The sequence below is a fragment of the Sparus aurata genome, chromosome 10 (assembly GCF_900880675.1).
Source record: "Sparus aurata chromosome 10, fSpaAur1.1, whole genome shotgun sequence".
Classification (NCBI taxonomy): Eukaryota; Metazoa; Chordata; class Actinopteri; order Spariformes; family Sparidae; genus Sparus; species Sparus aurata.
This window is the reverse complement of record NC_044196.1, coordinates 28,751,246-28,777,216: the sequence shown is the minus strand read 5'-3', so window position 1 is coordinate 28,777,216 and position 25,971 is coordinate 28,751,246. Positions and strand designations below refer to the sequence as shown.

At 42.3% G+C, this 25,971-nt stretch overlaps 1 protein-coding gene across 3 annotated transcripts; it reads right to left on the bottom strand.

Annotated features, from left to right (window-relative positions):
- Positions 1–812: 812 nt before the first annotated feature.
- gigyf1a (GRB10 interacting GYF protein 1a) lies at positions 813–23,920 on the bottom strand. 3 transcript variants are annotated; one of them, XM_030432022.1, is made up of 26 exons: positions 23,641–23,920; positions 19,108–19,743; positions 18,953–19,016; positions 15,635–15,764; positions 15,372–15,467; positions 15,057–15,174; positions 14,347–14,455; positions 13,757–13,959; positions 12,733–12,962; positions 12,408–12,528; positions 11,967–12,152; positions 11,065–11,219; positions 10,802–10,970; positions 10,354–10,655; positions 9,682–9,785; positions 9,463–9,554; positions 9,290–9,363; positions 8,942–9,079; positions 8,428–8,640; positions 8,089–8,309; positions 7,733–7,890; positions 7,368–7,528; positions 6,412–6,456; positions 5,775–5,919; positions 1,491–4,755; positions 813–1,351 (listed from the first exon to the last, which is right to left on the bottom strand). In XM_030432022.1, exons 3-25 carry the CDS (start codon positions 18,985–18,987, stop codon positions 4,688–4,690), a joined length of 3,273 nt encoding a protein of 1,090 aa, XP_030287882.1. In that variant the 5' UTR covers positions 18,988–19,016; positions 19,108–19,743; positions 23,641–23,920; the 3' UTR covers positions 813–1,351; positions 1,491–4,687. The 3 variants fall into 3 exon arrangements, with proteins under 3 accessions (XP_030287882.1, XP_030287885.1, XP_030287883.1); XM_030432025.1 differs by having other exon boundaries at positions 10,432–10,655; XM_030432023.1 differs by having other exon boundaries at positions 12,408–12,525.
- Positions 23,921–25,971: the final 2,051 nt, after the last annotated feature.

Genomic DNA, 25,971 nt, shown 5'->3' with positions numbered 1-25,971 from the left:
CCCCGGAGTGTAAAAAAAATTAACCAAAAAGCCCCGACCTGTGTGAGAATCAGACCCGTCACTCTGGTTCAGTGTTAGCTCGAGCAGTATTTCCAACAATAGTTACGGCACAGCGGCAGGTCTGTGCTCTTTATTCCAATCATGTGTAACACACCCAGTCAGCTCAGCTCCAGACAGTACAGACTCGAGCCCTTTATGAAGCCTGCACCTTCAGCAATCATCTAAACAGGAAAAAATCCGAACAAATCCACTCTTCACTTTAAGGAAACCAAAAGGGCAACAAAAGCCAACCACCAGCAAGATCAGATTCATCAAAGACTGCTTGCTGCTCTATTCTGTAGCTAACTAGTAACTTTTATGGTGGTACATGTTTAGGTCAGTACAGAACAGACGGCTCTGTTCGCTAACAGAAAACTGTCATAAAGAAAGCTCCTTTCTGCCTTTGACTTCAGAGGACAGTCAGTGAGGTGATTTCCAACTTAAATTCATCATTTAGAGAACATTTTCAGTTAGCCGTTCAGGACTGAACTATACAATTTTAAGGCATGTTGAACAGAGAAATAAAGCAAAACCCACTATGGAGAGAAAAATCAAAAACACAAACTTTTACATTATTTACAGAGCTCAGCGTTTATACTTATGAGCGTTGATGCTTGATTGTGTGTGTGTGTGTGTGTGTGAGATTTGATATTAATGTAGCCCTGGTGTGTGTGCAGATGTGGTTCCAGAGGAGAGTCAATGTAACTGAGTATACGTTGCTTTTGCTGTAGGTGTGCATGTAGTGTGTGTGCGCAACTCCTTTGGACTCTATGTGACATGTAGCTATGTGTTTGTGTTTGTCATGTTTCAAAGTCTTTTTTTTTTTTTTGTACAATTCTTTCAGTTCATCCAGTTCCGCAGTTGCAGGGATTTCTGATGGCTTAGATGTACTCCAGCCACGTCCGCCGGAACCCAACCCAGCTCTGAGTCTCTGACGTCTGGGCAGGAGCATGTCTTCCGACCCGCTGGTTAGAAGACCTCCACGCAGCCACCTGAGAGTTTCAGGCCGAGGCGGGCGATGACATCTGGGCAATACGTGCTTCCTTATCCACTTCCTCACCGGAAAGCGCCTGATCAGATCCCAATCCTAACACTTCCAACACAGATGGGATCCACGGTCGATAAACCTGTAGCTTCATCTGGTAACTGTCCAACTGATAATGCCAATGGCCTGCCCAGTCCGAAGTCAAGACAGAAAAGTTTCTTAGGGTTTAAGTTCAAAAAGGACACGTTTAGGGTTAACTGGTTCATGGGGGTGGCTGTAGATTAGATCCTCCTTGCAGAGGGCAGCAAATAAAGCACAGCCAGACTCCTGTGAGAAGACAGAAACAAAACAGCACAAGATCACCTCACTGTCCAAACAGTCGCGTTGGAATTAAGTGCCACGGATTAAACGGGCGTAAACGGATCAAATTAACTCATTAGCATCGAGCGGAAAAAGAATATCTTACCAATGCCAAGGATTATTTCTCCTGCAGTCATTTTACAGCTCTCAAGGCAGTCATCAGGTTGGGAGATGAAGTGGAAGCATCCTTCTTCGAACCTTCGTCTGCCTCTTTTTAATGTGCATGTTGATCAAACACTCTTGGTGGGGCTCTTTGTAGCGACTGCGACATCCATCTTGATAAGTAACTATCAGTCAGTCTTGGAGCCAAGTGTCCAACACCTCAGTCCATGTGGGTTTCCCTTCCATCCCCGATTTACTTCAGGGTTACTGGCAAACTAAGGGAAACTCACAGCGAGTCCGTCTCAAACTATATTCAAAAAAAGATTGGTTTTCTTGAAGAACATTCACTCCATATGATCAATGTCTCATGAATTTTCCTTCATCCATTTGCAAATTTTCTTTCTACTCTGAAAGGTAATACAAAAATATGGTTATATACAGGAGGTGGGAGAAGACATCCTTCTCGAGTCTCTTATTTCAGTTTGGGAATTTCTTTTCAGTGACTTTGTCGAAGTCGTAGCAATCCTCCTGTTGTAATTGTGCTCCCATCCCCAAAATGGTACCTCACAGCTTGAATGAACAAAAGTGCATAGGTGAGTTGGTGAGGGCAGGGTGTGAGTGCTCATGAGGGTGGAGGTGAAGACAAGTGCACTAGCCAGGTGTACTCGCATTGCCCCCTCTCAGTTCCCTCTAGGGTTCTGCAGCCCTGCACTCCGTCCTCCACAAAAGAGAGCCCGTCCTTGATTTTCACGCCTCCGCTCCATGGTTGATCAAGTTTCAGGATCCACGACAACATACAATGGTCCAGTTAGAGGATCTTGTCCATGTTGTGATGCCTGCAACTTTTCCTCAAAACCAACACCACTCAATGTCCATATGGCAGAAGCGCACTTGCAAACCCCACCCGTCTTATGTGGGAACAAAAAAAATTAAAACAAAAATAAAAACAAAAAAACTGCACCCACAGATATCCATGTGGTTTGTAAACAACCAAAGCTCCAGTATGGAATAGAAAGAGTCCTTTCTTTTAATTCTTAGTCACTATTTGTACGACCAGGATTGTAGAGGCAGTGTGTTCAACTGTATCCATCCCGAGTTTTTTTTTTTTTCTCTTCTCCACTGTGTAAGTAAAAAAAAGTCCTCGCTAAACTCTTTGAAGCTTTTTTGTATTTTGTTTCCATTTTTGAAATCTTCAGAGGAAAAAAAAAATAATATCTGGTATCAGCACGGGTTTCTTGTCATTTTTTTGGAATACATTCAATATTTTCTTAAGAAAGAAATAATACACACACTTCACATGGCGATAATGAAACAAAAATGAAAAACAAATTAAGGAAAAAAAAATTAAAACACACAACAAAAATAGCAGCCCCAAGTGCTCATTATCTTAGTCCAAATACTTTTTAAACTTTGTATATAATGTATATATTCATATATATTTTTCATTAAAAAAGAAAACTCGTCATTATCAAATTGCAACAACGAATAAGTAACACAATATGCTAACATTTCATGCACCGTTCTGTGCACTTGCACATTAAGATGCTGTATTTTTTTTTCAGAGTCAGAAACTCGACACCTTTCATTCACAAGTTCGAGAGCTGACAAAAGGCAACGTGATCACACCCCAGGAAAACAGGACTAACCTTCCGATGGATCACCCCTAGACTCAACTAGAAATATTTACGATATAAACTTACATACTTTACATACACTGTGCTGAGCACTGACGCACATCACACTCGCTCTCAAAAAAGAGTTAATGTCTCAATGGCCACGCACCCTATCGAAGTTCTTAGGCACAAATGTGCATTCATACACATACAAAAAAGCACATGTATTCAAAATGAGTACCTGTAGTCTTAACTCATTTCTATGAACAGTAAATGAACATGCATACTGAAAACACACGCTCGCACATTCACACAGTCTCATTCTGATGCACACACAGAAATGTCCCTCATGATTTGCCCTGTCTGCTAGTCCTCACAGGTCTAGAGACAGCTCCCCGTGTGGAGAAGCTAAGGGAAATAAACTAGTGGTGGTCATCATGTGATGAGCGCAAAGCTAACATTTACAAATGTATGCATTTCTATTTCGTCTATATGGGGATGAAGAGCTGGTGAGAGAAAGGATGTGTTGTGCAATTGCCCTCTCTCTCTCTCTCTCTCTCTGTCTCTCTCTCATTCATTCACTCACTCACTCACTCTCAAAACATACAGATCACGTCCCTGTTTGGAGAAGGGAAACACACACACACTCGCGCTCACACAAACTCTCTAAACATGAGAATACAAAATTACCATTTGAACAAAAAAGACAAAAATGGCCTCTTATGTTTCATACGTCTTGGTAAGCAACAAAAGAAAAGAAAAAAAAAAAAAAAAAAACATTGTGCAGACTGGTATATTACTGACACAAACCAACCATCACACATCAGCCACGCTCGCAGTCATTCATACACATTCACAAAAATATTCACTTCTATAACTAACCCCATTTGTTTGATTTTTTTTGTTGTTTTTGTCATTTCTTTTTTAGGCAAGTGCAAATCTTCAAGTTTTTTTTATAATCCATTTTTCAATAGCTTTACTTTTTATATAAACGTAAAAAAAATGCTAAACAAGAGAAATATCAACAGTGTTTGTCTTTCGAGAAAGGATTTGCTCTCTGATAAGGTTTCAACTAAAGGTCCCCCTGACTTTGAAAACCTCGACCATTCACCCCACCAACTGTGTCGACGCCCCCCTTCCAGTTCCGGTGCACATGCACACAGATAATGCGTATGTACACATACCGTGTATGCACACTGATTCCCACACACGCGCGCGCACACACATACACACGAAAAAAAAAGAAAAGAAAAACTATTCAAATCCCATCTCAATAAAGTGCATTAGTTCAGTATAAGGTGCTTAATCTTTTGAGTGCCAGAGGATACCCATCTTCCTTTTAACCTCACCCCCTTCTCCCCTGCTCAAGTGATCAACTGGTGCAGCAGGGAGCCCTTTTTCTCTTGCCAGAGGGGAGGAAAGAGTAGGAGGCGCAGATCCAGGCGCCCCCACCCTGCACCTCCCCTTACGCTCGCTCCCTTCCTACCCCCACCCCCCTGGTTCCCCCAGCAGTGCACATTCGTCATCAGGTTTGTCTGATTAAAAGACAGAAGGCCTCAGGTAGCTATTGCTGCTGCGCTGCGTCACATCAGTAATCCTCCACCATCTCCATCTCATTCAGGCTCAGACACTCGCCCGCATTGTGGAATGAGTACCCTGCAGGGAGGAGGGGGGGGGGGCAATGAGGGCAGAGAGAAGACACGGAGAGAGCAGAGTCAGATCAGAGGAGGACAGGACATGGGGGAGTTAGAAGAGCTGGCTTAGACAGCGTAGGCAGGGGGCAAAGCGACAAGCCAGAAATAATTCATAACAAGCCCCCATTTATAAATGTGAGAAGAAGCCAACTCATCGCAAACCATGAATGTTTGCATTTGTTTATGTGCTGTGATTTAATAACTGAAAGTAGAAAAAGTAAAGACAAGTAGGTACCATATTTGGAGCAAAATGAGTGTTACACAGCAGAAAACAATTCTAAGTGTACACAGTGAACTTCACCCGCTCCCGAGCACTGATTCAATGTGTCAACCAGCATAAAGAGACAAAAAGATTTTAGAAACGACAGGGCTCTATAATCGAAATCTCAAATCTCGTTTGTGAAATTCAGCGTGTGGATAACTTATTCTCCATCTGCTGTTTTTTGTTTTTTTTTGTGTTTAAACAGAATAATGAGGCTGTGTCGATATCACAGATTACATTACCCATTTTTACCCACATCACATTTGTTGGGCCACCTGTTTATCTACTTCGAGAGCGAACCATATCTCATCTCAGTGTTTGCACCCAACAGCTCACGGGCACGTAAATAAACTTCAGACATAAGCCCACCCTATGAGCACATCCTACTCACCACCTGGAGAGGGTGCAAACCAGTCACCAAATGATGCAATACGTTCTGCTGTTGCTTCAGAAGGCTGCTCTGTGTCCTCTTTTGCTTTTTGTTAAGCTCCATTTGATTCCAGGACATGGATTTTCCTTCTAGGGTTCTTTTGTTTTTTGTATAGCTCTAACTTTGATGTAGAAGTGTGTTGCTGGTGTATTTGTTACACAGGTGGTGTTTTTTTTTTTGTCATCGCAATGTTTATCAGGGTTAACTTTAGCTTTCAGCTTCAGAGCATTTACAGATAGATGAAAGTCAAAGGAAGGAAATATTAAATGCTGTTGGGCAGGTCACGTACCTAGGATGCTGGGGTCAGAGTGCAGCATCATGGGCTGTTTCTTCTTCATCTTCCCCCCCTGGTTGTCATAGAGACCAGCCTTGCCCATGTGGTTGGCTTGAAACATGGACTGCAGGGCGCTTGGATTCATACCTCGCATTGAGTCCTAAGAAAAAAGAAAATCAAAGAAAAGTGAAGACAATCATACATGCCTGGACGTTTCCAGTGGTCCCATAAGATATTTTCTTGTATCAAAAATTTCTACACAGAAGAGTCCTCATGAGTGTTTTTAAATGTCTTCTGCTGCTCTGTTTTGAAAACACCCGATTGCTTATTTTAAGATAGTTATGTTATTTTGTTGCCTTATGTGCATTTGAGAGTTCCTCCATTCCAAGGACGTTGTGTCCCAATGGATGGTGTACAATGTGGAGACTTCAGTTAAGATATTTCAAGTTGTCATCCCAGATTTGATATTCAGCAAACACTTGACAATTAAAAAAATAAAGGTAGGAGGAACTTAAAAATCACATTCAACGCTACACTAGTTATGTGAGGCGATGTTATCGTAACTTTAGAAAAAAATTGAATGGCTGTTGTTGCCTCCAACAACACAACTTCATCACTGTTTGCATGTGTACAGAGACGCGTCTATATTTACCTGCAGAGGGAAGTTCATGTTCAATCCAGACACATCCTTTGATAACTGGGACAAAAAGAGGAAAAGAGGAATTGGCACACACTACGAAGGTTTCTCTCACAGAACTTTTTTTCCCCCCATCACAGTTTTTGAAACATTTATCAAGGTATGTAACAAGTCTGACCTTCATATACAAAGTTTCACAACTATGCGTATACTCCTTTGTCATCTCTTTATTAAGAGCCACTATAATATGAGCCACTTTCCTGTTTTGGCATTTAAAAATACACCGCATGCATCACTTCCTAGTAATGGTTTGTTCTACTCCGTTGTGTTTTTAAAGTTAATATTGTTACTTCAATTATATGGTCTCCTTTCCTGTATGGTGCACTTCAGAAAATAGTTTAACACATTTGCCAACACACCAAACATGTTCAGTCAATGCATAAGAAACATATTCCTCAATTAAATTAAATCTAATGTTACATCATATACAGAAATGAGGCAAAAATGTGCATATCAACCTTAGTTGTTACATTCAATACTGAGAAAACCCTTAACTTTTTAATTGACAGATGCATAGTAATGAAACTTGAACTAAAGAGGTTTGAGGAAACTGCACCTTTTTTCAATTAAATCTGGCATCTTCTAATTTTTTCGCTTCCATTGAAAATATAACAAAAGTTAAAAACTACCATTAAGCTTCCTGTGTATACGGAAAAAGTTTAACACCCATAACTAATTGGTGTGACTTCATGTTTTCTGATGTGAGGTCAGAGTATGCTCTGAAAAGTAGACATCAGGGGACATGATTGCCGCTCCTTTTCCACACAGAAAGCAGGGACGTCTATGTCAGAGTTTCAGGCAGTGAAGTACTGTTTTTTCCTTTACTCGTTTCTGATCCTGGGTTGACGTGGGCATATTATGTTTTTGACATATGCTGTGCTGAACTGAAAGACATTTTAGCTTGTGCCTACCTGCTGCTGCCTCTGTTGGTTGGCTTTCTGTTTGGCACGTCGCTCCAGAAACTGTTTGGCGAACTCTTTGGCTTCCACTGTGTCCCCTAGGTAGCACCGGATGAAGTCCAGCACTGCATAGGGAGACTCCACCTCCTTCAGATATGCCACAATTGTGGCAACTAAATAAAAGATGCACAGTTTAAATGATTAGCTATGCTTAAATTATGGGAAGCGATGTTGAGATTAATTTACTTTCAAGTACAAAAATGTACAGAAACAAAATTAAGACAACAGACAGGAAAATCACAATCAACTATTTAAGCTGAGGGTGAATCCGATCTCAGCAATGACATTGCTAAATACGTAAAAGCTGAGCAGCCTACCATCCAAAGAGGAGGAGGAGTTGTTGGCAGAGGTGTTGAGAGCGTGCAGCATCTGTTCACACCAGGTGGTGAAGCCGTCCTGAGGCTTCATGCCCTGCAGCAGCTTCAGCAGCTTCTCCTCCTCATCAGTCCGCTTACGACGCATCATGTACTGATCACTGCAGAGGACACATAGGGTTCAATGCACATTAGATAAATATTAATCAGCTGAAAGACATACACGTATAGATTAATATTACAACGCTATCTGCCACAGTGGGTGTAAAAGAAAGGGGGTAATGGGTGAAAATACAGTTTCTGTATTTCTTTGGGTGCATGAATTAGCATTTTTCTGTATTTGGTCTGGTCTCAAGTACCTGAGTGAAGGACTGCTGCGACTGTTCTTCAAGCCCATGTTGTTGTTGCTGTTGCCACGCAGGCCGGACTGGTTCTTCACAGCCTCGTCCCACATGCCCATGCTGCCCGAGGAGCCTCCACTGCCACCCTTGCCCTCCATACCTCCAGGACCGCCCCACATACCAACACCATCCACCCACTGCCCTCCCATGGAGGAGCTCCCCATTGACATGCCGGAGTGCTGGAAAAGGATTGAGAAATCATTGTGACAAATGATATGTAATTTTCCATTTCCATTTTCTGCGGTGACTTTTAGTATGAAAGCATAGAAACATGTAATTTAAGCTGCTGACACTCACGCGTTCTCTCTGCTGGGCTCTCTGTTGCTGTTGCTGCTTCAGGAGCCTCTCTGCCTCCTGCTGCATTTCCAGCAGAGCAAGAGCCGGGGGCTTTCCTGCTTTGGCGAGCCCAGAGGAGGGAGCCCCGCTCCAGCCCGAGCCGCCTGCCCCAGGACCCTGCTGCTGAGGGGCCTGCTGCAGCAATTTCATGATCAGTTCCTGCTGCTGACGACACTACGGGAATACATGACAGAAGTCAACACTTTACATTTGGTAATGCTCATTTAGTACTCGGTGAACAACCACATTTCATTCAACCTTTATATTTAGTATGATGACAACTTATTATGGTCTTTAACTTGATGACACTAAGCATGTATTTACTGAAAAGTAAAACACATTTGTGCTGATAATACTTCAGTTAAAATGATGCAAGCCTTTAACACGAAAGGTTAAATTAAAAAGACAAAAAAGGTTGTAACCCAAGGCAACAGAGGAAAGGCAAATGCAAAAATATCTCCTTCCTTCATCTCACCTGCTTGCGTCTGAAGAGCTCTTCCTCCTCCCTCCTCTTCTGCTCCTCCTGTTGCCTCCTCTTTTCCTCCCTCCTTTTACGCTGCTCCTCCTCCTCACGCTTCGCCCTGAGTTCAGCGTCTCTCCTCTCCTGCTGGAGCTGAAGGGAAAACATCAGGCGTCAAACTTTTACTCAATCTTGGCTTGCATTTGTCACCATCCATTTACTGTGCCTGCTGGCAGCGCTTCTAATTGTTTGCTTCTAAAAAGTCAATGAGAGCGAATCAAACCGATATGGCCGACTGTATGAATCAAAAAAAGGAAATAGTGAATTTGTCCTCTAAGGCTGAAAATCTCAAATTGTACCCACCTTTTGAAGCTGTTCGAGAGTTGGACCCTGAGTAGAAGGATTCATTGTTAAGTCCCAAAGACTGGCTTCACCGCCTAGACAGAAAAAAAAGGGTTAATTCAACATCATCATGTCGATCGTTCATGTGTTGACGCTGCGTGCACATGCACAACCAGTTATAGTCCCAAACACACCTGACGGCTGTGAAGCTGAGGTATGCATGTCCCACATGGACCCTGTATCTGGCACTGACATCGATCTGCTTATCATACCCTGCTCACTGCACCTGGAACACAAGAAGCAACGCCTAAATTTAAAATCTCCCCTTTTGTGTAAAATGTCAGGACAGAAACATATTTAATGTACACGAGTCGAGACATGTAGGGTGAATCATTTATCCCCAACAGGCCTACCTGTTAATGAGCTGGAATAGCTGCTGCTGTTGGAGCTGCTGATAAAGAGCTGCTGCGGCCGCCAGCTCCTGTTGCTTTTTCAGGCGCTCCTGGTCCAGGTTTCCCTGTAGGAGGAGAGCGTTCAGCAGTCAAAACAATGACTCCTCAATCTCAAGATGCCAAATCACAGGCTTTCATACATAGTGGGCTAAGTTTATGAAAGAATTGTGGCAATTTTTTTACAGTTGCATATTTACATGCAGCCATGAGAGATTTGTCCATTCTTTGTAAACACATGCTGTGCTCTACAAACTAGTCTGGGTGTCTTCAGTATATAAAAATAGGTAGATACAAGATAGTGTAAACTGTATGTATGTACAGTATATGTGTAGTGTTTTATTACATAATTAATGGTGGTATGGAACCTGGCCTGTTCTGCTTCACAAATTTGAAGCTTACATACAACCACTAACTTTTTATTGCATTTGTTTGTTTTGTTTTCTTTACTATAATTTGAATATGGATCTCTCTTTCCAACTTCCTGTAGGAGTGTAGGAAAATATCAATTTCAGCACAATCAAAATGACAAAATGCAGATTTGTGCCTTAAAATCAGGTGTGGGGTGGTTTCAGAAACTTTCAAAATGGAGCCCGTCATGTCAAACTGAATTGGAATTAATTGTTGGTCTTTTACCGTGACCTGTCTATCAATCTTCCCTCTCCTCTGCATCCTCCCTTCCCCATCCTCTACGTTGGCTGAGCTCTGACTCACAGTCCCGGCGGGCCCCCGGGTGGGCTGCGGGCGCTGCGTTGGTGGTGGCTGTCTCACCAGCAGGGGGGGCGGGGAGGGCCCTGGGGCAAAGGGGACGCGCCCCCACATCTTGATGACATCCCCCAGGGGTTGAAAGCCCTCGTCGCAGCCCCGCTTTACCAGCAGGGTCATGGTGAAGTAGCCAGCCTGGAACCACTCGCACATCTCCACTGTGGTGAAAGGGCCTGGTGGTGGGTAAGATGGAGAGAGAGAGAGATGAGTTTACAATCATTTAAATTAACTCAGACAGTAGCAATATTTATAAATCAATACTCTATGCTGGCATGTATGAGTGTCCAAGTAAATTAAACGCCACAGTGTGTGTGTGTACCCTGGATCTCTCCCTGTGGGTCCTTGTAGAACCACTTCATCGCAGCCTCGTGTGACAGCGGCAGAGCAGCTGCTGTGTTCCTGCTCTCCTGCTGCTGCTGCAGAGCCTGGGTGAAACACTCCTCCTCCAAAGAAGTGTCCTGCAGTGATGCCACCATCTTCTCTGCCTCCTACACACACACGCACAGTTAAAATGTGTTTGCCGTTACAATTATTTAATATTTCTGCGACAGCTGCTTGAAGTGTGCCTCCCGTTGTTCCTACCTGCTGCAGGTGCTTCATGCCCTCATCATCCTCGGTGTCTCCTCCAGATGGAGGGAGGAGAGGAGCAGCAGAGGAAGGGGGTGGGGGAGGCAGGCTGGAGGAGGCAGCAACGCTTGGGCCCAGCTGGGTTTTGGAGCCCCCTACTGGAGCCACATCTGACACAAAAACAAGAGGAAACATTAGTAAAACAACTGGCCCTATTTTTAGTATTTACTATTTATGGGAAAATGAAGTTGAATGCTGGGGGGGAGGTGTTAGAGCCACCTACTGGCTCTGTATCTAATACAGCAGGAATAGCAGGTTCAGTAAACAAGATATTAAATGACTGGGTAAACATATTGCGTATCAAACCAAAATATCAACATGGCTGAATTTCCCTCCCACCCACTCACTGTCCTAAGACTGAGAGAGCCTGGCTGAACACAAGAAGCCAATAAAAGTTGCATAACAGGACAAGACTGTCAGAATTTGTAAATCAGTAAAGGAGTAAGAATAACCAAATGTTTGGATGGTGATGGTTTGAAAGTTAACTCTTTACAACAACCACATAGTACTTTTTGCTTGAGTGCTGGGGACATATTACGTTTGACACAAATTCAAAATTCATTTTCAAGCAAACAAGTTATCTTGATACTTATAGTACATACTAGAGACAGAGACTCAAACAGCAAGCATAAATCTGTATCATCTGTCATACTTTTTGTATTTTGTCCACATCATGCAGTCCTGTTTTACACTGTATCAGTAAGTTTTTGCAATCCTTACAATATGACGTTGGGCTCAGTAAAAACAGAAACCGCCTAAATAAATAAACAAATATATATATATATATAACTGCTGCTCAGGTGAGTATATCCATCTGTTGATGGTAGCACAAAAAAAAGCCATGGAGTAAGTTTTACCTTCACTGGGTGTGCTGCTGGCCTTGACAGGGTGGCTGTTGTTCAGCTGAGGGCTGTCCACCACAAGACCAGCATTGCTGGACCGAGGCTCCACAAAGGGAGGGGTACACTGGACTGGAGGAGAAGAAGAGGGTGATGCTGGCTTTGTCTCCCCATCTCCTACAGCAGAGCCAGCTTCTTTACTCTCTGTGAAGAAAGGAGTGGAATGAAACAAATCATTAAGTAGGATGCCACGATAACAGGTGATGAAAGGGCCTGTGATTAACTAGGAAAGCATGGAGAAAGTGCAAACAAGTTGACATTTTGCACACTCAAAACATGAAAGGCTCTTATATTGTGATCCATTTCATTATTTCGCTTTAAGAACTGTTTAAGTTAGCTTTTGATGAATTGGTAGCTGCAATCTTATTAAAAGATGAATAACATTAAGTCTTTCCTCACCCTTTTCTTTGTCTCCTTCAGCACTGTTCCGATCCATGTCAATGAAGCTCTCCTCCTCCTCTTCCTCTTCTATCCCCTTAAACTCAAACTCCTCCTCCAGGATTGTCTCCTTGCCACCCTTCTGATGGGAAGAAGTAGAGCAAATGAACAACAAATCAGCGTAACAAATGCTGATGGACATTCATGGGCTCCAGGGCTAATCAAAGATATATCATTCAGTCATAATACATCAAAGACTTGGTTTTCAACACTGGTTTCACATAAATACTTAAACAAGAACAGAGTCTAACATCATAAATTGCAATGAGGACAGAGCGAAACACACCTTCATAGGCATGAAAGCTCCAGAGGAGTCAAAAGTGCCCATCTCTCCATCCTCCTCATCTGTACACCACTCGGGCAGGCCATCCCTGTCATCCTCAAGTCCGTCACTGCCTGCGCGCCGGCGGCCACCGCCATGACCGTCAGAGTCCCGGAAGTCGAAATCAAACTTCCGACGACGACTCTCACCTGGAGCAGCATGGTCTCGCCAGCCTGCTGAGCGAGGACCACCATCTGAAAGAAATGGGTCACAAACAGTGAAAATACTGCCACAACTTAAGATCAGAGGTGTCCCACAAATATCAAGGAAACTGAGCACATTCCTACTAGAAATGTAGGTAAAGGTTTCAGAAGATGTGGTCGTGTCTTGGACTGTATTAGAGATCACCTCCTGGGGGTATGGTTCTGTCATTAACCGGCTTCTGTTTAGAGTGTGTTGGCAGGACAAAGTGCCATATGGTCCCTTAACCTGGTGTCCTCAGAAACTGTACAGGTCTGTTTCAGCTAAACCTTGCTACTGTGTCTAATGCAAATCACTCCTGTGCCACTAGATGTCACTGCACCCAAAGTTAGTTGTGCCAATGTGTACAGTTTAGGCCTGAGGTTTTATGGCCTGTGTTAACCACAGGTTACACAGTAAATAATAACACTAATCTGAATGAACATTAACAGATGTGCTCCAAGTCTGATGTTAGCTTGAGTAAAAAAATAAATAAACTATGGCCTTATGTTGTTTAGAGATGTTCAGTACAAAGTGACCATGTAATTGTGACTCATCAACCCCTCAATGACAAGAAAAAGTATATAATGAGAAAACAGAATTTCAGTTTCACAAAATTAGAGACTTTTACTTAATTTTAATTCGTTTTTCAGTGAATCAGCACAGCAACTGCGCTGACTGTTAAACCCCTGATACCACCAGTTTATTAAATAAAAAAAGATCTCATTCATTTCTTTCATTTAACATACAAACAAGCCTTTAAGGTAGCCCTACAGTAAATACATAAATGCTTGTTTTTAAATCATACCATCCCTGCGGGGTCCAGTAAGTCTCCAGCTGCTGCCTGGCTCCACCCCCTCCTCCTCCTCCTGCTCCTCCCGGAGGGTGCGCCAGTTATCGCTGTCAGCCCTTGTGTACTCCTTCCTCCCCGGACCCCCGGGACCTGCCGACTCTTCAAAGGCAGGACGCCCCACCTCCCGCCGCAGCGGCTTCTCAAAACGGCGCTCGCCCCTGAGAAAAGGAGGGAAATTCATATCAGTTAAGTGATAAACAGAGGAAAACAAGCCCAAACAATCAAGTACTTTTTTTATCATAGGGAAGAATGTCCGCTCAAAACTGGCATCTAACCACCGCAGATACCTATTCACACATGAAAGAAGAAAAACTACTGAAGAATTAAGACCAAAAGAATCTTAAATGCAGAGAGACAGACAAGAGAAGATGCCAGCAAAAAATAAATCTTCCCAAGAGAGCAACAAAAATACCAGAGCGGATTATCCAGTTTATTGCAGTGGATGACAGCCTCTCTTGACAGCGTTACCCCTTTTCTATGCCATAGAGCACTTGGGAGCTGTTATTTATTTGACCTTCAGGTAGTGTGCAGTGGGTTTTTCTTACCGGTCATCCCAGCTCTGGCTGCGGTGTATCTCTCGGACGCTGCGGCCGAAACCCACCTCCGGCTCTTCAATACTTCTTTGGTAGAATCCACCTTCACCACGACCTCGTCCTGATTATACACGCACAGAGGAGGATGTGTAGATATTTAGTTATCATCATCATGTTTCTTTCATAACCCAACAACAATGTCTTGTACTCCTATTTAATTAACCACACACATCAGAAATTGCACACAAATGACTAAACCCACACGGAATGATTCTTCTAAGTTCTTTCCTTGGCTGGCCAGAACCGGACGGCTAGTGTTTACATTGGCCACTCAAATGCGCATGGTGCTGTGTGTGCACAAGGTGAGTTCTTAAGCCCCAGTGGTTTAGGACAGGTGGGGCTGGACAAAAGGGGGGCTATTTAGAAAGGCCAAGAGGAAGTGTGCTGCATCAAGATGGTGGAAGGAAAAGAGGAAATAAACACTTCAGTGGCTTGCTTGAATAAACTGCGTTACTTTCATTGGATAACAGCCATTATAGTTTCAGCCAAGGGTTTCAGGCAGCACTTCTGTTGCTGTTGGACTCATGTTAGTTTTTTTCTCTCAAGTGGTTGTGGATTTATCATGAGTGCACTTAGGCTGAATCAAGGCCGTACTTTATTTGTTGCCATTTTTCTCTTCTAATGTGAGTCTGGGAGGTTTCGTTATTTTCTTTGGTTTTTACCTCGACCACCTCGTGTGGCCCCTCGTCCTCGGACCACTCCAGCTGGGGCGGCCCCACCCACCCCTTTTCCCATGAGCCTCAGCACCGCCACACTGTTCACAGACATGGAGAAGTTCCTCTGCGGAGGGAGAGAGAGCGAATGGAAAGAGCAAAAAGGGCGGAATGTTAGGAATGCGAGCTCACAGCCACGTTTGTCAACCAACAGAACCGCTTGCTTTGGGACTGAGGTCCCATCACGTTGACATATCACATGATGAGCTGAAACAGTTCAACTATTGCAGATAGCAGTGTGAGTGGGTGAGTCGTAAGGCAGACCTGCTCCTCCTCAGTGAGAGGCACCAGTGCCAGTGGCTGCATGGGCTCATCTTGCAGAATAGCAGCAAACTCCTTATCCTGCATGTCCTCTGGGACCTGAAACAACAACAATGGACACTTACACCAGCAGGATAAAACTTTGGCTTCAAAACACAATTGACCTACAAACCGGCTGAGAATTGGAAAGTAAACGTAGTTCAAAATAGTTATAATCCTGTATTCATACAGTCCTGACAGATAATTTGGAGAGATTTCCCACCAACCTTGTTGTCTTTGATATAAAGTGCTAACATCTCCTCTCGGCCGTAGCGGTACTCGGCCAGCTTGTACTTTGGCATGGCGGGGGAAGGAGGGGGGGACGTCACACTCCCCCCACTGGACAGTGCACGGAGCCTGAGCGAGGAAGAGAACAGGAATCATTAAGAATTGGGGCACCACATTATCAAATGTCAGTATTTCTTGTATGAACCTCAAACAGACCATAAGACATCTCAGTGTTAAAATTGTAGGTAGGACTTGGGTGGAATATAGAAAATTCGTCGCGAGAGAGCTCCTTTATATCTGAATCGGAGACAAATATCGAACAGCGTCCATCTTGCAGCACGGAAAAAGGAATTTACTAAATGTTCTGTAACAAATCAACCACCCTCCTACGCAGGTCGCCCTGAATACACTTGGCTCAACACAGATGATATATTAGCTTTCCAATCTCAGGATTTCATTTTAAAAAGCTATTACTAGCAGGCCGGATTCCAAGGCCTGCTGTTTAACAATGGCTCCATTCACATGCCTCTACAAAGTGTGTCATTGACTCACAGCCCCACATCAAAACCATATGCAACTCCGAGAGGTGTAGAGGAGAGCGCGGGGTGTAAGAGGTAGAGGAAGGCATCATAAAAAGGGCCAGTTGGTAGCATGTGGCATATCAAAGGGGCTAAAAAAAAAAATAAGTGGAGCTGCGACTGATATGCATAACAAGAGGCGAGCTGGGGAAACGTGCCAGTGGGTGGGGTACTGAGAAATATTTTTGCATAATTGTATCCACTTCGCTTGTGTTTACCTTAGCATAATGTAGCTTTCCTCCTGACATGACAAAGCATGAAATCTAAAAGATCATCCACGCACTTAAATCCATACAATCACAATCCTTTGTCCGAGTCTTGCTATGGAGCAAACGCTTGGCCTAAAACTGGTAACATGAATCTGTGAGGCAAAAGGTTTTCACTTTGAATTCTCCCACAGTGACTAACAGCATACTTGCCGTCTGAACTGCCAAATAAACCTCAAATGGTCGAAATAATTCTGTGACACTAAACGGGCACCGAGAGACATGCTGGCCAGACAGCTGTATGTGGTGAGCACATGCACTGGCTGCTACATAGTAGCTATGATATTAGATATTAAAAAGGCTACGAGGATGAAAGAGGACTCGAAGGGCCACCGAGAGGAAAGCAGCTGCAGATGTGTAAAGAGAGAAATATTCTGCGAGGCTGGCGTTGCACCAGGAATGCACACAGCAGTCACAGGCCGTTAGAGATGGAGCGCTACCAAACTGCCCCCCCAACCCCCCATTAATCGCAACACAAACATACAGTGAAGAGGAGGAGGAGGAGAAACCGCACAGGCAGACAGAGATGGACAGGGAACTGCTGTGACAATACCTACATTTTGACTTCACTTGGCCAAAATCTGTTATTATAAGAGAAAAAAAAAAGACAGAGCTCCAAACTGAAATCATTCATTTGAGTAAACAAAACAACTGACCCCATGTGGATAGTTACAATGATTTACTGCTACATATTTCTTCCCTCTTGGTGGTGGGAAGCACACACAGGGATGTTGGTTTGTCCAGTAGTGCAGAACAAATTGTGCAACTAACCATTTTGATCACTGGTTAATCTGCACGTCTTTTCTCTGTTAATGGCTGCGTTCATAGGACGGCAGGGAAAAGTGTAGAAACCGATTTTGACGCAGTGACATCAACAGTTCATATTAGAGATATGAATCTTTATCAGACTGGGAATCACCCGTCAATGATTTGAATGCACGATTCTAAAAGCATCTCGATGCATCACATCCTTACTTCTCTATATTACTGCCTGGGGCTACTATTTAAGCAATTAATACAAGCAGTCATATAAATTTTAACCACAATTGTGTTGGGAAAGTCTTCGAATCAGACTACAACAGCACAATATAACTGCATCTTTTCAGTGCTGGTATTTACAGTGCGTGACCACCTCATTACATAAATATTACAAAAACAAAACACAGTTCTTCAAATTCGGATTAGCATTGTATGTGTATGTAAATGTCCCTAGATGTGCACATTGAAATAAAAAATATATATATACATAGTGGACACTGCCTCCTTCCACCATATTTCCCAACATATAAAAGTAACCTCAGCTTAAGGTTTGTCCCCAATTCAATGCAAGACAGAGATGTTGCAATGTGACAATGCAACTTTACAACTATATTGTCCAGCTGAATAATTGTTTTAGCTCAAATCCCGGCAAAGGGCCATTATGAAATCTAGTACAGATAATCCCAGGGGAGGATTCCTCATTTGGTCCATGAAGGTGTCTCCAAAAATGAAGGCCAGACTTCCATGAGACCATGACACATACTGCAATTTACAAGCTTTTGAATCAAACCCATGACCCTTTCTTTGGTGCCTCCAGCAAAATAATCTCATAACAAATGCAAATTACGAGAAAAATGATATGGCCACAGATAGATTTAAAGATATTATATGAAACAGTTCTGCAATAAAATCTCTAAAAAAAACAAAACAAAACAGGACATTTGTTGAATTTTTGTTTAGCTGTGAACTTGCAGCATCCGAAATGTTGCCAACAAAGTTTAAGCCTGGAGGATTCTGTCATTTTATTCGAGGAAACGGTGCGCATCATTTGGCTCTTCGCCTGTGGCTGTAACTTCTGGGGAATCATCAGATGATGCGTCCGAGAGTGAGGAAGGAAGTCGGTGAACGTGATGTGAATTGAACTTAAAAGCATGACCTCATCCCTGAACATTTCCGCCTAGGTCGCGTCAGATAGACCTTCAGCTGCAATGGTGGCCGTGTGCCAGTGAAGACAGCAAATACCATGATCCCATGCAACTTTACGACATCACCATAAGACGTCTTTTGTTTTTATTATTTTGACTGAGGGAGCCCTTGAGGCAGAAACTAAATATTGTGTCTTTAAGCCGTCATTCCATGAGATCAGCCTAAAATGAAAGTCCTAAAAAATGCCCTGAATAATGTTTAAGGTTGAACTTCAACGGTTCCATGACTTAGTAAAGAATCTGCTGACAAAGACTAGTTGATCAAGGTCAAAAGCTCCGGAATAAGCATGGAAAGTAGACCTTGACTAGGGTCGAACTATGGGACAAAGATCACTTAACAAAGTTATCGATAGCAGCGATTGCATTGTTGGTAAAAAAAACAATCCTATCTTCATGAGAGTGGTCACATTCATTTTGTTCTTACTGACTTATACTATAATGTTTATGTATTTATTGCAACTTTAAAAAGAAAAAAAAAATGAAATAATGTAAAGAAATCAGATCATTACCATTCTGGGCCGAAGTTAAGTGTCTCAGCAGTCATATTCCTCACGTCCACACAGAACTGAGTATCTGTGGGGGGAAAAAGAATATTTTTTTATTTACTATAGGGAAAAAACAACTTGTATGAGCAAAGGCAAATGTGTGCCAGAAACTGCCTTACCCTGTCCAGATGATCGGAGCAGGCTGAACTGGGCTGGACCAGGCTAGAGCTGGCTTGCTTTAGTTAGGCTTAGGTGACTAGAAGGCTGAGTGGTGCTTAAGCTGTGATCACAGAGCTCCCCAAACACACAGACACAAAGAGAATAGCTGCCAGTTTCAGGTGCTTGAGGAATACCAGGTTATCAGGTCCTAACTAGGTAAGGAAGGGGGTTCGACAATAGTTTGGAGAATGGAAGCTCCTGCTACTCACAGCCGAAAAAGGTTGTTAAACATAAAAAAAGAAACAAAAAAAAACCTTGGAAATTAACAATGGAACAAAATAAAACACTCTTTGCTAGTAATAAGGTTTTCTTTTTTTTTTTTTTTTCTTTTTTTTTTTTTTTACAGCAGTTATATCTCACATTGAAGTTAAAAATACGAACTGATTCATCAAAAAAAGGTAACGCAGGAACGAAATAACAGCCGAACAATGAAACAGGCTGCTGGAACAGCTGCCAAGAGCAGACGCGACTCGCACTCCTCTTCTCCTTTCAATCTCTCTCCCTCCGTGCCTTTTTGTCTCGCTCCAACTGAAATGTGGATTGACGGAGACCCTCCAGGTAACTCCTTTATTTCCTGTCCTCCTCCCTTTGCACCACTGGAAATAAAGCATAGTTTGAAAGAGGAAGAGAGAGGGAGAGAGAGAAATCCAATGATTAAAGGACGAAAAAGAATAATGTCAGAAGTGTACACTTAAGAAATTAGCTGCTGGTGAGACACATTCTCACAGCTTGGCAGTCTGCCTATATTGTGATAGGAAAGGAAGTGTAATTTGATTTTCCGTAGTGCTGCCATGACACACTCATTTTAGCGCCGAGCCTTGGACACGCTAAAAGGTACCGGCCCAATTTGATCAATCCGCTACAGCACACTGAGCCGAGAGAAAAACGCTCTAGTATCCCTTCTCGAATAATGAAACAGCGAACTATATGTAGGTAAGTGCTCAATCATGGCCTAGTGTTGCTGCTCCTTGGGAGATTTTCCATCCAGAAAGCTATTTTAGTGATGTTGTGAACCAGCTGCTTCTAAAACCATGCAGCTGGTTGGGGATAGTTCCTTAAAAAAAAATGTCATGGCAACTAAACCAACATCCAGGCAACTAAATTTCAACTGTTTATGCTCATACATAATTTGTCTCTATGGTATGAACAATGACATAGTATTCTTACATGTACACACTGTGAACTACTTTTTTTTCCTCCCAGTTATCCTCATGATACAGGAATAAGCCACCTTAATTTAACAGCTACAAACATACAACTGGGGCTGGCAGAGAACTGGTTGTGTTACCATAATTTACCAGTTATACCAAGGTTTCTGAATGTGACTGTGGTTATTTTAGCTTTCACCTTATTATGCTCCTTTTTACAATCATGCCGATTCTTTGTTCTCACATCGCATTTGAGCGGAGCCCTGCACAACCACTGTCTCAAACTAGGTGAATGAACATGTCCTTCAAACACCCAACAATGCACCATCTTGTGTGCGTGTGTCTGCGTTTCCATTTCTGAAATGGATTTCTACAACCTGCTCTACGTTGTTGGGCTTTGTCGGCAAATCCAAATGACAGGAAAGTGCCAGAAGAAAAATGTTACACTAAATTTAAAGCACTATGCTGACTATCTTTTATCGAGCAGGGCATGAGTAGGGTTCTTTCTACTGTACATAACTTTGTGAACAACAATGTGACACTATGACTTCAAAAGAAGACCATAATTGAACTACAAAACTAGCAAACTAAAAATATGTTCACATTAATTTGAAATTAAGTGCCTTTGTCCCCTTGGATTATGTTAAAACAGTAATCAGGTGGACCGTCAAGCAGTGACTCCAATAATGCATCACCAGCAGATGTTAACAGTTGTAACCCATTACAATCACAGTTGGTCAACAGTCAGAGTATTTGTTCACCGTTTCTATGGAGGCATCAATGCCTTTAATACCCCACTTTAATACACAATGTCGAAAATGACAAGTTCTCTTAATAGCTATATATTGGACAATTTCTAAGTCAATGTGATGAGATATCTTGATTGCGTTTCAGATATTCAGGTATAAATAGAGTAATAGATCTACACAGTCAAAGCCTCTAAGAATTTTAAGTATATGAACACTTGACACAATAGTTATTGTTTTACCTTTGTTAAAAATAGTTGTAAAAGTTCTGCTGAAAAAAACTAAAAGAAATGTTTGTCTTTCCTAAGTACTGTGTTCCCTGGTGGAGTTTAATTGCATGATTTACATTTTCACGGATGCATATGATACGTGCTATTTCAAGACATATAAATATCACTAACAAGTCAACTTTGACCAGGTGTGTCTATCTTTAAGAATTACGTAACTTTCCAGCCTCCGAGTCAGCTTCACCTCCCTGCAGCTGGTACAAGCCCTGTAGCTCTTCCACGCCAGATAAGTATCTTTGTATTTTTTATCTGAGTCAGCTTTGTAAAGTTTAGGTAACTGGCAACTTGCTAATAAACTTTAAAAGAGGAGACATTCAACTCCTGCATATGATTAACGGTTATTCAAAAGTACCCCGAATGGATCTTTAACAAATGTGTAATTCGGATGACTCACGGTAACACGGCGGTGCGTGCTTAAAAATAGCATCAAATGTCAACACTGAAGACTGCCAGAAAATATTGAGACACTATTTGCCCATATCACAGGGTTCTTATGAAGTGCCTCGACAGTAATTGTGACATTATTATAGTGATTCGCGATTTTATCCCTGTAATTGTATCGCTGTTTACTCAATTGGAAAATTCCTTTGATATGTTGTAAGAAGTGGAGGGGGGGGGGGGGACTCTTGACATGTTGTTTGAGTGGTGGCACTAAATGGTGTCACCTTTTGGGTCACTATTTACATTAAATCGTTGTCAAAATCCTTCCGACACGACAAAACGAGTGCCAGAAAGTTGTTGCGAATGAAGCTGGGGGGAGTCTGTGCTGTTGGAGCTTCTGCAACTTACTATGCCTCATTGCCATTGGTCAACACCATGTTATTACAGGGAATTCAATACATGAGCACTTTAAATGTCTACCTCCTATAAGGACATTAAGTAACATTATCATTCAAAATCCAACACATAGATGTCTATGACAATGTACAATGGGAACATCTGATGGTGACAGGTCCAATTTACACCTGGATGTAGCATTGGTATATGTTACTAATTCTTATTTTGGGCTGGAGATGAAGTTGAAGCCCTGCGAGTGTGTGAACTGGAGTATTTCAAGATCTGTAGTAACTAAAGTGACAAAACACAACACGCAACCACCATGTTTAACCTGAGATAAATGCCATCAGACCGCCTGAACTCCTTCAAGCTACTGATGCGAATGTCACACAAATATTTAGCTATTATTTTACAACCAATATTTTTAAACTGCGTCTACTGATCATACTCAAATGTCAAGTTTTGTGACTTGGTGAGCACTGTGGCTGTCAACACGTGCATGTTTGATTTGATTTATCGGTTTAAAGGCAGCAAATCAAAAGAACAATTAACCTCATGATTCAGTTGTGGCACCGATTATCGACAACGACACAGAAATCAGTTGGATCAATGAAAACCAATCAATAACGGAAGAACACAATCGAACAGGGGACGTCAATTTTAACGTCTTTGACCCGATTGCGGCTAACGTTACCTGCATCGAGCTGTTTAGTATGTAACACTAACTTTGCGATGAGAAAACTCAAGCAAGGTCACAGAGCAATAACGCTGTTGCAGGATATAACATCTCCTGCGCGTTTGAATGTTTGCTAATATTCTGCACTTCAAAAACGTGGCGGGATAACGAGCTCAGGCTGCGGGGATCCAGGCTGTAATGCTATGCTAAAGCTCGAATTTAATGACGACCAATCCGAAACTTGAACAAACTGAGCAGGGCTAAATTGTTTGGTGGTAAAGATGGCTAACGTATAGACAAAATAGCTCCAGTTGACATTAGCTAGCGCAAGTGGTTTGCGAGCTTCGTTAGCGTATACACGGTCGTGTTTCAGGCTAATTACAGCAGATCGGTCTGTGTGGAAATGTAGATAAATCAATCACAACAACATAATTTGCCCCACGATATTATATTTCTGTTGCATAACAGAGATAGGTTAGCTAGCTCGCTACGTAACCTAGCACAAGGTATGCGTTGATCGTAAAGGCCTTCGCTTGTAGGTTCAAATGACACCAGATATGATGGCGGAGGGGGGCGGAGTGTGGAGATCAGACTCCCCGGCCTGCTCCGCCAATGTGCGGACGACCACCTCCACTCGGCTGTCGGTGTTAAGCTAGCGCTGGCGCGATGTAAACAAAGCAAACACTGCGACAGAAACAACAGCGCCTAAGCATTGAAACAACTTCGTGCAAATGCCCTTCTCGCGACTCATAAATCATAAATCCCAAACCAATTCGAGCTACGAGCGCTGGGGTTAGCATGTTAGCTCACGTTAGCCAGCTAGCTAAAAGACAAGCTGCAAAGAGGAACCATGGCTTACCTTCACTGTTTATAGCTACCAGACTGGTTGTCTGCACGGTGTGTCTACAGCCAATATATCGAATGCATTGGTCTCTTTAAACACTGTAAACGTATTCATTCGACAGAATCGTACTTTCAGAAAGTCGCGCTCTGTTTTTTATTTATTATTTTTCCCTCTCCTCCAACGGTCGCAGCTGCGTATCAGTATGTGTCTGCTGGCTCCTAGTCGCTGCTCTTCTTGTTGTTTGTGTTTCGGAAACATGGCCGTCCGTGTGATACCACGTGACTGGACATTGACAAGCGGCTAACCAATGTTGTAGCAGGGCAAACACACCCCTATTTACTAGCCTGGACACTGGTGTGCACCGCACTTTGCAACAGCATGTACAGATGCAGGGCGCCGTAGCTGGATGGGTTTAATTAGCCACTAAGCTGAGGCGTGAGGCCAACATTAGCATGAGATGGTACTGAAGGCATGACAGCGAAAACAACCAAGCGCAGTGCAAATGCACGGCGCAGCAACGTGTGGCCACGGAAACAACGAAATTAACTCCCGACAAAGTTAATTCACGAACTCTGCAGTCAATTGCATCGTGCTTGAAATTGGAGGATGGGTTATATTGACTTATCCGCTATCAATACCCTTGAAAGTGAAGTGAATGACTAGGGAGTGCATGTTGAGTGGCAAAGTCGAACTGCGCATGTGCAATACGTGTACTGGCGGCAGTATGTGGTTTAGTCAGCAGGGAGCGCTGTTGAGTAACACTGTATGAAGACACAGCAGTAAATGATTTTAGGCATGTCCGTGCATGTAAGCAAACTAGCTGAACACAAGAAGCAGAACTGTAGAAAACAGCACATACTTTATAAATATAAAGAACAATGAAACATCACCATGAGTGTAACTGCAGACATTTAAACAGATGTTTTAATTGAAGAAATCAGTCAATAGGAAAACTTTGATGCAGTTTGATGAAAACCTAATTACATTTGTGTGTGAAGGAGCATCAGAGTGTAAATAATTACCAATCTTAATAAGATCCTAATACCTCAGGTTGTTTTTCAGCTGGTTTTTAGTAATTGTTATTTGCTGCAATGCTTTTCCAACAACAACTGCAATGATAACAGCATGTCTTGAGGCCCAGAGGGGTCCTGTGTTAAAGGGTAATATTGAGACCTTTATTTGTCTTTATATTGGTTTTTAATTCATATAAATTAAAAGACACACAAAATGTCCAATGTACTTTTTGTGAAGGTAACAGAGGTGTGGTAGTGGCTCACAGCTCACTTGTTTACCTTATCTGTACATTCATCAGTGATGTGGACTAGTTTTTCAAAATGGCCACCAGGGGGCGACATACACGCTTTATCAGTTCATTAGTGCATTTGACCAACACGTACCAGTTGAATAACTGAAAGCTACTACTGAGACGTTTTTATGTGCGTACATTCTTTTTAATGTGTTTTAAAACATCGACAAAGCATATAAATTCCATATGCAAAAGATTTGAATGGCTCTAAAATATATAAATAAACATAATGCTTGAGTTATTTTAGTATAGCAAAGAGCAAAGACAAGAAATCCAAAAAGAAAAACAACCAAAACCGAATTTAATCATTTTCTAACATTTATTTGTATAGTGTTAGGCGTTACTTACATTTCAGTGTAAATGTGTAATTTTTAAAATGAAATGTTTAAAAAACTAAAGCTTGCTAAAGATTGCAGCAGTAATAAAAGAGATTTTTAAATCCTTGTAATTCTTTATTTTATTCTCAATTCAGGATCATTCATATCCCCGGGTCATGCCAGGTCTATCAAACCATGAACAACTTCACTTGTGTGGCCTGTCCTCTATCAGGTCAACACAGGGTATAGGACGTTGCATGGCATGTGCAGCACTTGGTGATGCCTCTGCCTGCTCAGGCGCCCTCCTGAATCTGCATTCTTCGCTTATATATAATCCACTAGTATTGCAAACTTGTTCAATGAAATGTGTATATTCTGTGATTTTGTTGTCCTGTACATGCCACATCTGTGGGGGGACGAGGATGTCATTCACGAACATATTGTACTGCCCATAGAGGCAATGTGATTTTGATTTTGGGCCGTATAAATGAAACGGACTCGATTTACCTCATAGGGACTGTGTGGGTTTGGCTCGATCGTGAATTTTTTAATGGCTCAAGCCTACCTCAGTCTGATTTGAATGCACTTTAACGATTATTATACTAAATCCATCCATTTCACAGCAACCGTTTTCAGGTTTTCCAAAAAAACACAAAATGTGTTTAACAAAAAAAAGCCAATTTATAAAATGTCATCATAAAAGATGTTCAGATTGCAGTGTTT

Excerpts from the sequence above, each read along its gene's own strand:
- gigyf1a (XM_030432022.1), bottom strand. The coding sequence starts at position 18,987 with ATGACTGCTGAGACACTTAACTTCGGCCCAGAATG. Across the intron at positions 15,765-18,952 it reads CTTAACTTCGGCCCAGAATG|GCTCCGTGCACTGTCCAGTG; the intron begins GTAATGATCTGA and ends TTCCTCGCTCAG. Across the intron at positions 13,960-14,346 it reads AGCCAGAGCTGGGATGACCG|GGGCGAGCGCCGTTTTGAGA; the intron begins GTAAGAAAAACC and ends TCCTTTTCTCAG.